Genomic DNA, 10,673 nt, shown 5'->3' on the forward strand with positions numbered 1-10,673 from the left:
TTTTGATCTCAAAATTATAAATATTAGCATACTACTATAAAATGCACTATAATTTTATAACAGGTGTTTAATTACTTTATAAAAGTATGTCAAAGATGTTTTGTTTTTTTCATATTATAATGTCTAAATATTCTTAAGAATGAGCTATCCATCATTCTTTGAGAGGGTGTACGTATAGTATCATTATGTCAGTGGCATAAAATGGTTTCAAAAAGTAGTTATCCTGACAGGCCTACCTACAGGGTGTACAAACACTGCCAGAAGCTCCTCCAGATACTCTGGAGCATCTTGCTTATAAGTCATCTGGCACAATGGAACAGTTGCCGACCAGTGGGGGCATGCTAAGAATATCTTAAGTCCCAAGGAGTAAAACTTGATAAACCTGTAGGAGCTCAGATCTATCTTGTTGCTCAGCATGGAGGGTAAAACCCCTTTTCAGTGTCCTGTCTCAACTAATGACAGTTTCTCCCGAGGAACAACAATTGCCACGACAGTACAGAGAGGCAGAATCCCTGGAGTGCCTTGAACACACCTGAGTGGTAACTCAGCTCAGGGAAGTGCACACAGGGAATGGAGCAAATGTAGTTCTTTGCTAATACGGTCAGACCATAATAGACTCAGCAGATATTCACCAGTCCTGCCTCCTTTTTCTCCCAGCATGACTTTTGGGTAAGATTCCTGGCATCTCTCACCATCTTTGGGAAGCAGAACCCTGAATTTTGCCCACACAGTAGCGCTCTACAGGTGGAAGTTCCATGCCAGCTTTGCTCCTTATCCTGTTGCTTGTGAGCCTGTCCCTCCAGTCTTCTCTGCATCCCAATCACCTAGCTTCCAGAGTGCTCTCTGACTGGTAGCCTTGAGTCTGCACTCCAGCTTGCTAGCCTCCAGCCTTCACTCTGGCCTCTATCCCCTGCATTCTCTGGACTTCCTATGGATATGTTGAGGAGCCACCTTGAAATTTCAATGGCACTTTCTGAAGGAACTCACCTTGTAATCTTCACAAGGTACTGTGGAGTCCCCATGAGGGCAGGATCCCAATGGCTCACCATACCTCTCAACTATCCAGCATTTCAGAGACTCCCCTGCCCAGCACCCCAGATATTCAGCTACCTAGAACCTCAGAGACTTAGCTAACCAATGCCACAGAGACTCAGCTGCCCAGTGCCATGGAACCACAGTTGGCCATGCCACATGTAAGCTTTGTCTACATAAAATCACTGAAATAATCCTGCTGTCTCATTGACGCTCTGCATTTCAAGGCAGCCATAGGTCGATTGCAACAGCCCACTGACCAAGTTTGGTGTGTGGCAGCCTCCCATCAGTGCTCACATGAATGACCTGACTGTCACCACCACATCGGCATCTAGCAGTGGGCAGATCCTCCAGGACCTGGTAAGGTTCATTGCCTGGGCTTAGATGAGCTTCAAAGTAGCTAAATCCATGTCTCTGGTGTGAAAGAGGGGCAAAGTGTTGAACAAGTACTATTTCACTGAGAAAGGAGTCAAGATCGTTGGCAAAATCTTCAGCTATAGTATCAGGGATGCAGCTGTTATCCAAACAACCAGCAGGGAATTTGAGCCACAGCTCACCACTGTGGACAAGTCAGGTTTACTAGACAATTCAATACTAGGATATACCAACACAGCATCCTACCTCTGGCCTTTGTGGATTTATGAGGTACTCCGAGTGACAGTGGAGATGCTGGAGAGGAAGATTAGCAGATACCTCAGCAGGTTGCTGGACCTGGTACCAGAACACCAGGCCAAAGACTGATGATTGACATGGTGGTTGTGTCATCAGATCTGCGGCCAAGTGTCCAGGACATTCGGCCTGTTAGATGCCTCAGGTAGGGAAAACAAGGCTTGTCTCAGGCTGTGCTCAGCAGAGAAGGAGATTTGCTGACCCACCAGGGGACATCATCAAGCAGTGTCCGTGGTGTGGTTCACTTAACCTGTGTATTGTGAAGACAAAGCGCTCCAGGTTCACTTTGCTCTTTGCCATTGTATCCAGCCCTCTAGATCACATGCTTTTGACCTGGGATGCTTGAAAAAAAACAGACGAAACCACGTTGGCCTGTAATGCTTGCAAGAATGCAGGACAGGGAGTAGTTTGCTCCATGGAAGATACTGCACATCTCCAAATGTGGAATGTAGAATGTAACAGTCTACAGCACACAGAGACACTAAGGTTTTCCTCCAATTTTAGGTTCAACTGAAAGCAAGGGGCTTCATAACTTCATTGCAGTGCCACGTCAAAGTAAAAACAAAACTATGTCAATATATATTATATATAGCGTGAACAGAAAGAGGACTGAGGCCCCATCAGAGCTGAAGTTGACCAAAAAGAGAAACTGAGTCCTCTTTCAAATGAACTGACAGTGTGAACACGGAAAGAGCTAAGTCCCTTTTCTGTTGGTGCACTTTAAGAGGACTAAGTTCGATCTGTTAAAAAAGGACTACGTGAAAACATCCTAAATTTTCCAGGAGTAAAACTTGATAAACCTGTAGCAGTTCAGATCTATCTTGTTGCTCAGCGTGGAGGGTAAAACCTTCTCCAGTGTCATGTCTCGACTAATGACAAAGTTTTGCCCCAAGAACAACAATCACTATGACAGTAGAGAAAGGCAGAATCCTTGGAGTGCCTTTGTGCTTGGAACACACCTGAGCAGTAACTCAGCCCATCAAGGAAGTGCACGCGGGGAATGGAGACCTGGTAGTTCTTTCCTAGTGCAGTCTGACCATAATGGACTCTGCAGACAGTCACAAGCTCTGCTTCCTTCACTACCTTTAAGAAAAGGAAGACAATTCTTGATCCGACCTTGTCACATATCAACTTTTCCATGTCGAGATACAATGAACATGGTACCCTGGGTGTGTTGGTTGTTTACGTTCTGGGACACCATTTCAAGTTCTCTTCTTTCAAGATACACTTGTGTTTTCGTAGGAAATTTCACATTTACATACAGTCTCTTTCAAAATAAAAGCACTACATCGGTACAACACCGCAAACTCACCGCAAAACAGGCTTTGGCTTTAGAATCTTATTGGACGCAACCACCGTTTCCTGGGTTGAAAGTCGGGTGTTTGTTGGACCCATTAAGCAACACTCCCGCCCGCCCCACTCGGACTTCCGCCGCCTTAACTTTTGTCCTTGTCCTGCCGCATCTTCCCCTGTTACATGCATTGTCTGTTTTCAAAATACAGTTTATTACTGTATGTAGAGTTTGCATGCAGTCTTGTTCAAAATAAAAGCACTACATCAGTAGCAAGATTGCTTTTTTGTTTGCTGGCTGAATACATTATTTAAATTGAACTGCGCTTGTTGTGGTACGATTGTTTGAAGCTCAGTTTGTGACTGGCTGGCCTCAACTGGCCCCACCTGTTGTAGGGCAGAAGGGACGATGGGATGAATGGAGAAAAGTGATAAATCAGCTGTATGTGAGAGAGGTTTGGTCACAACGGTGCCAGAGCTCAGCAGCCTCTCATCCTTTTTCTCTGATGGAGACTCTGGAAGAAAGTGAACTCTGCTTTCCACAACTCCTCAACTCCTCTTGCAGGAAGCCAAAGCGTTCACTCACTGAGGCTGTGCTTCTTTACAGTCTTCTGTCCTTCATCTCTCTGCTCACTGTGATTCTCAACCTGCTGGTCATCATCTCCATCTCACACTTCAAGTAGCAAAATACTAATTCATTTATTAAAATGATAGTCATTCAGAAATGAATGGTTCATTGAAAAGAAAAGAAAAATAGACAGGTCTTGCTATGTGTTTATGTTTTTTTATACTGATGTTACATTAAATGTGTGGATTATATTTGCTATATATCACAATGGAATTGTAATTCATTCTACAACTACAAACAGTAATGCATTATGCTCTTCTTTCAATCCAGGCAGCTCCACACCACCACCAACTTCCTCCTCCTCTCTCTGGCTGTCTCAGATTTCATTGTGGGCCTCCACATGTTCTTTGAGATTTTCCTCACAGTCAGCTGCTGGTTATTTGGTGACATCATGTGTGTCCTGCATCTGTATCTATCATATATTATTACTGCTGCCTCAATAGGAACCATGGTGCTCATATCAGTTGATCGTTATGTAGCCATTTGTGACCCTCTGCATTACTCCATCAAGGTCACTGTGACAAGAGTTAAAATCTGTATTTGCCTTTGTTGGGTCTGTTCTCTTCTGTACAACAGTCTGATAATGATGGATAACTTAAAACAACCAGGCAGGTATCATTCCTGCTCTGGAGAGTGTGTGGTTGTCATTAACTATATTGCAGGAGTTGTTGACCTGATTTTAACCTTTATTGGTCCTGTCACTGTCATCATAGTTTTGTATATGAGAGTATTTGTGGTGGCTGTGTCTCAGGCTCGTGCCATGCAGTCTCATATTGCAGCAGTCACACTTCAGCGTTCAGTGAAAGTAAATGCAAAGAAATCTGAGATGAAAGCAGCCAGGACTCTCGGTGTGGTTGTAGTTGTGTTTCTGACATGCCTTTGCCCATATTCCTCTTCTTCTCTTGCAGGCCAGGACAGCTTGTTTGGCGTGACCTCTGTGCCCATACAAATCTGGCTGTTCTATTTAAATTCTAGTCTCAACCCAATGATCTATGCTTTTTGCTACCCCTGGTTTCTGAAATCCATGAAGCTCATTGTAACATTTAAAATATGTCAGCCTGACTCCTGCGATGCCAACATATTATAGTGGGAGACTGTGGCTGAATCCAAGTGTCTCCCCATTGCAGATTTGCAGATTGAGTTTTCGTGGACTTCAGTTGTACTGTGACATGTCTATTGTCATCATGTCAAGTCAGCGAGGGCGCAAGACTTCAAGGCTGTAAAAGCTGCTGAAAGACAGGCCTCAAGTTTGTTTCATTGTTTCTGTGGAAATGTTCAAGTGACAACCACAACACAGTGATCACTGCAGCTCTTGCCTATGGAACAGTTGTACTCTTATAGCTATAGCCGATATATTTGGCATTGCACTGCACAACTTAAATATGTTAGTCTGCAATTATAAAATTCATATTGATTACCTCTATAGCTTATACATATTTCTGTATCATGATGTGGTTAAATAACATTTTTGCTTACATGATTCAAGTAACATTTTATTACAGAAATTGTTTCACACATTGATTATACATGTATTTCCTTTTTATGTTGGCAGATGAGAATACCACAACATCACATTTGTGTGAAGTTGTGAGAAGTCCTCATCCTTAGTGGAATTTTTGGGAGTCTGCAAAAAAGTCCACTTGAGGCCACTTGTTGGTTGTGTGAATTGTGGATTTGGACCGCACTCAGAATATGCCCACAAAGTCCACAAGTCCACGTGTGCAGTGAAGCCATTTGGAATAAGATAATACTTTTGTGTGAAGAAGGGATGAAATACTTATTGATGTAACTGACTTCACAAAGTCCAAAAGTCTGAACAAATGTAAAAATATGCTACCTGTTATTTCTTCTATAAAGTTTGTCACAGAAATCTACACAAAGTGTGATTATATTTTCTCTTGTCTTTATTTTCTTAATTTGGTGTTATATACAGTAGCTTCAAAACAACATGTTTAGTTTTCCTTTTTCTGCCTTGGACTGGAGCCCATTTTTGGAACTGAGGCAGAGCCTCTGTGTGATCTGACCAACATATGTTGTTGGACAGTCCGAAAACTCAGTCAGCATCAAAAACCCGAGGAAACAGCCTTCACATTTACTTTGAAGTGGGGCTAACTGTAAATTTCTTCCCCAGTCTCTTCATCACAACCATGAACCAAAAAAAAAAAATCCCATCTCAATTCAAATCAGGTCGACAGTTGCATCTTTGGCTGCAATAAACTTTAGTATGTAACAATTTGCTTTAAGCTTCCTTATTTAATATTCAAAAGCTGTATCCAAATATATTAAATTGCCTAAGGTAAAATATAATGTAGAGGTACAAAACTGGTACTAAAATAGAAGCCAAAATCAGTTCTTTAGCTCCAAATCAACCTGTTTTGCCACTACTACTTGGCACCCACCTTTAAAAAGGTGCTTTATGACACCTTTGACAAATGGTGCTATACAGAACCATTTGAGCTGTCATTTCACACAATATTGCTCTAACAAATATGGTGCTAAACAGTACCACAAAGGGTTCTTTAGCTTGCAGTCACAAGAATCAGAATTCAGAATCAGAATTTCTTTGTCATCATACTTGGTGCATGACGAAATTGCAGCAGCTTCCACAGTACAGTGCATAATCAAGTAAAAAAATAGTTAAAATCTGTACAAAATTAAATAGTATAAAAGAATAGCATAGTAATAAAGGAGTTAAATAAAAAGAATACACAGTAATATACAATAATACACATCCAAAAGTGCAAGTCTGGTAGTGCAAGGTAAAGAACCTCCTTTACCGCTGTATAGCCCTTATCTTAAAATATGCCATATGGCACTTTAGTGGAATAGTGCTATAATGAACCATCAGAAGTTTCATATGTCACTATATTGCCTTAACAAAAAAGGCCTGTCAAAAAATATTACTTTAGCAAAATGATCAAGGACCAGATATTGCATAAGTCAATAAAGATTTTTTTCAAAATTAAAAAAAAAATCTCTTTGAAAGGGTGTACCTAATATTATTGTCTCTCTGAAACTGTTTTATGTCACTGATATAATGATAATATGTTTATTGCAAATTTTTCTGTGACAATATATTGTTCAACAACAGTAGTTTTCTGAACAGATCTACCCATAAGGTGTAAAAGCACCGCCAGAAGCTCCTCTAAATACTCTGGAACAACTTTCTTACCAGTCACTTGGCACAAGGGAACAGTTGTAGATGAATGGGGGCAACCTGAGGGTATCTGAGGGTGTTTTCACACTCAGTCCTTTTCAGCCCTCTAAACAGACTCAGAGTGGTGACTCAGCATTTCTTTGCGCATATGTGAACACTCCAAGAGAATCACCACCTTGACATGGTGGAGGGGTTTGTGTGTCCCTGTGAACCTGGGAGCTGTGTTGTCCGGGGTTAATAGCCCCTGGTATGGTCTCTCAAGGCAAAGCGGCAATTCAAGAAGACCCTGATGAAACTGACTTTTTGGAACTTGAGCACCTCACTCAAAGGTGCTGGGCGGGTGTGGGGATACTCACAAGTTCCTGGCTGAGCGCCACCGTATGGGGGTTCTACCTGGAAAACAAGAAGGTCATCTCGATGCCGCTGCGAGTCGCAAAGAGAAGGTCTCTGACTGTTGTTTGTACGTACGCACCTAACAGCAGTACGGAGTACCCGGCCTTCTTGGAGTCTCTTGGTAGTGTCCTGGATGGGGCGCCACCTGGGGACTCCATAGTTCTTCTTGGGGACTTCAGCGCTCATGTGGGCAATGACAGAGAAACCTGGTGGGGGGTGATTGGGAGGAATGGCCTGCCTGACCTGAACCCAAGTGGCGTTTTGTTATTGGACTTCTGTGCGAGCCATGGACTGGCCATAACAAACACAATGTTCAAGCACAGGGAGGTTCATAAGTGTACCTGGTACCAGAGCGCCCTATAGGCCAAAGATCAATGATGGACTCTGTGGTCATGTCATCAGATCTGCTGCCTTGTGTCAGAGAGGAGCAGAGCCGTCAACTGATCACCACCTGGTGGAGAGTTGGATCAGATGGCGGGGGAAGCTGCCGGATAGACCTGGTAAACCCAAACATGTAGCGAGGGTGAATTGGGAACATCTGGCTGAGGCCCCTGTTTGTGGGTCTTCAACTCCCACCTCCAGAAGAATTTCTCATGGTTGGGGGACATTTAATCCGATAGGTCCTCCATTATGGAAGCGGCTGCTAGGAGCTGTGGTTGGAAGGTTGTCGGTGCCTGTCCTGGCAGCAACTTGAGAACCCTCTGGTGGACACCTGCAGTGAGGGAGGCCGTCAGGCTGAAAAAGGAGGCCTTTCAGGTCTGGCCGGCCCAGGGGTCTCCGGAAGCAGCAGACAAGTACCGGTTCCACCGTGGAGGAGGCAGAGCCTGAAGACTTGGGGGAACTCTTGCCCATATCCCTGTCAGAGGTTGCTGAGGTAGTCAAAAAGCTCCCCAGCGGCAAGGCGCCGGGAGTGGATGAGATTCGCCCTGAGATGCTGAAGGCTCTGGACACTGTTGTGTTGTGTATGCTGACAGCTTTTTTAGTGTCGCCTGGAGGTCGGGTACGGTACCTGCAGAGCGGCAGACCGGGATGAACCGGGATGAACTACTGGGGTATCACACTGCTGGGCTTCCTGGGTGAAGTTTACTCCAGGGTGCTAGAAAGGAGGCTCTGACTGACTGTCAAACCTCTAATTCAGGAGGAGCAATGCAGATTCTGTCCTGGCCGTGGAACAATGAACCAGCTCTTCACTTTTGCAAGGCTGCTGGAAGGGTTGTGGGAGTTTGCCCATCCAGTCTACATGTGCTTTGTGGACTTGAAGAAAGCTTACAACCGCGTCCCTCGGGAGGTCTTGAAAGTGAGAGCTGTGTCCGCATACTTGGGGTAAAGTCAAACACGCTTTCGGTGGGTGTTGGCCTCCGCCAGGGTTGTCCCTTGTCACCAGTCCTGTTTGTGATTTTTATGGACAGGATCTTGAGGCGCAGCCAGGAGGTGGAAGGGTTTTTTTTGTTGTTTTTTTACTGCACTTTTTATGATTACCTCCTGGGGTAGTGCAACCTTAAGGAGCATTTATTCTTTTAGCCTTACCTGATATGATAAAGTTGATATTTGATATAGTTGTATTTATTTCATCCAGTGGTCCTAATTGCACTATTATTTTATTCAAATCTGTGCCTTGCGTACTACATGGTTGTCTACTGTGTGTCTTGTTTGTATGTGCCCAAAACAAATTTCCCACGTGAGACAATAAAGTTTATCTTATCGTATCAAACTGTGACCTCCAGCATGCACTGGGGTGGTTTGCAGCCGAGTGTGAAGTGGTTGAGATGAGAGCCAGCACCTCCAAATCTGAGGCCATGGTTCTCTGCTGGAAAACGGTGGATTGCCCTCTTCGGGTTGGGGGAGTTACTGCCTCAAGTGAGGAAGTTCAAGTGTCTCAGGGTTTTGTTCACGAGTGAGGGTAGAATGGAGTATGAGATGGACCAAGAGAGAGCTGAGCCTGAAGGCGAAGCTTTCGATTTACTAGTCCATCTACGTATCAACCCTCACCTATGGCCATGAGCTCTGGATTTTTGGGATGCTTTGCTTGGCCTGCTGCCCATGCGACCCAGCCTCAGATAAGCGGATGAAAATAGATGGATGGGTGGATGAAGCGTGGGAGTTCATGTGTGTTTGTGTGTGCTGTCATGAAGTGATGTAATTCATTCAGCTCAGTTTGTGACTGGCTGGCCACACCTGCAGTACAGCAAAAGGGCTGATGGGGTGAGTGGCTGAGTGGAGAAAAGTGATAAATCACCTGTGAGAGGTTTGGTCAAAAAGCAGAGCCCAGCAGCCTCTCATCTGATCCTTTATCTCTGATGATGGAGACTCTGGAAGAAAGTGAACTCTGCTTTCCACAACTCCTCAATTCCTCCTGCAGGAGGCCAAAGCGTTCTCTCACTGAGGCTGTGCTTCTTTTCAGTCTTCTCTATTTCATCGCTCTGCTCACTGTGACTCTCAACCTGCTGGTCATCATCTCCATCTCACACTTCAAGTAGTAAATTATCAATTCTATTTATTATGGTGATAGATGTACAGAAATGAATGGTTCATAGAAAATGTCAGATCTTGTTATGCGTTGATAAATAACTTAAACACTGCTTTCATATTTTACCCATGGATTACATCTGCTAAATATTATAATGGACTTTAATTTGTTACTACAAACAATAATACATGATGCTCCTTTTTCAATCCAGGCAGCTCCACACCCCCACCAACTTCCTCCTCCTCTCTCTGGCTGTCTCAGATTTCTTCGTGGGCCTTCTCATGTTCTTTCAAATCATGCTCACAGACGGCTGCTGGTTCCTTGGTGACCTCATGTGTGTTATATATTATGTTTTAAATTTCATTGTTACATCTTCCACAGTAGGAACCATGGTGCTCATATCAGTCGACCGCTACGTAGCCATTTGTGATCCTCTTCTTTACTCTACCAAAGTCACTGTGAGAAGAGTTAGAATCTGTGTTTGCCTTTGTTGGGGCTGTTCTGTTCTATACGACAGTCTCATATTGAAAGATAACTTGAAACAACCAGGCAGCTATAATTCCTGCTCTGGAGAGTGTGTGTTTGCCCTTAACTACATCGCAGGAGTTGTTGACCTTATTTTGACCTTTATTTGTCCCATAACTGTCATCATAACTCTGTATGTAAGAGTATTTGTGGTGGCTGTGTCTCAGGCTCGTGCTATGAGGTCCCATATTGCAGCAGTCACGCGTCAGGGTTCAGTGAAAGGAACTGCTAATAAGTCTGAGCTGAAAGCAGCCAGGACTCTTGGTGTGGTTGTAGTTGTGTTTTTGACATGCTCTTGCCCATATTTCTGTTCTTCTCTTGTAATTCAGGACAGCTTGTTTGGTTTTACCTCTGTGCCCTTAGAGGCCTGGCTGTTTTACTTAAATTCTAGTCTCAACCCAATGATCTATGCTTTTTGCTACCCCTGGTTTCTAAAATCTATTAAACTCATTGTAACATTTAAGATACTTCAGCCTGACTCCTGTGATGCCAACGTAGTCACTGACATTTAA

The 10,673-nt window shown here is 43.8% G+C and overlaps 2 protein-coding genes across 2 annotated transcripts; both read left to right on the forward strand.

Moving 5' to 3' along the window:
- Positions 1 to 3,417: 3,417 nt before the first annotated feature.
- Positions 3,418 to 4,706, forward strand: LOC144466826 (trace amine-associated receptor 8a-like). Its single transcript, XM_078174235.1, has 2 exons — positions 3,418 to 3,670; positions 3,890 to 4,706. Exons 1-2 carry the CDS (start codon positions 3,498 to 3,500, stop codon positions 4,704 to 4,706), a joined length of 990 nt encoding a protein of 329 aa, XP_078030361.1. The 5' UTR covers positions 3,418 to 3,497.
- Positions 4,707 to 9,466: 4,760 nt separating this feature from the next.
- LOC117249622 (trace amine-associated receptor 13c-like) lies at positions 9,467 to 10,673 on the forward strand. The gene is made up of 2 exons (XM_033615369.2): positions 9,467 to 9,642; positions 9,848 to 10,673. Exons 1-2 carry the CDS (start codon positions 9,467 to 9,469, stop codon positions 10,671 to 10,673), a joined length of 1,002 nt encoding a protein of 333 aa, XP_033471260.2.

Source organism: Epinephelus lanceolatus, chromosome 14 (genome assembly GCF_041903045.1).
Source record: "Epinephelus lanceolatus isolate andai-2023 chromosome 14, ASM4190304v1, whole genome shotgun sequence".
In the NCBI taxonomy this organism is placed as follows: domain Eukaryota; kingdom Metazoa; phylum Chordata; class Actinopteri; order Perciformes; family Serranidae; genus Epinephelus; species Epinephelus lanceolatus.

Excerpts from the sequence above, each read along its gene's own strand:
- LOC144466826 (XM_078174235.1), top strand. The coding sequence starts at position 3,498 with ATGGAGACTCTGGAAGAAAGTGAACTCTGCTTTCCACAACTCCTCAAC. Across the intron at positions 3,671-3,889 it reads ATCTCCATCTCACACTTCAA|GCAGCTCCACACCACCACCA; the intron begins GTAGCAAAATAC and ends CTTTCAATCCAG.
- LOC117249622 (XM_033615369.2), top strand. The coding sequence starts at position 9,467 with ATGATGGAGACTCTGGAAGAAAGTGAACTCTGCTTTCCACAACTCCTC. Across the intron at positions 9,643-9,847 it reads ATCTCCATCTCACACTTCAA|GCAGCTCCACACCCCCACCA; the intron begins GTAGTAAATTAT and ends TTTTCAATCCAG.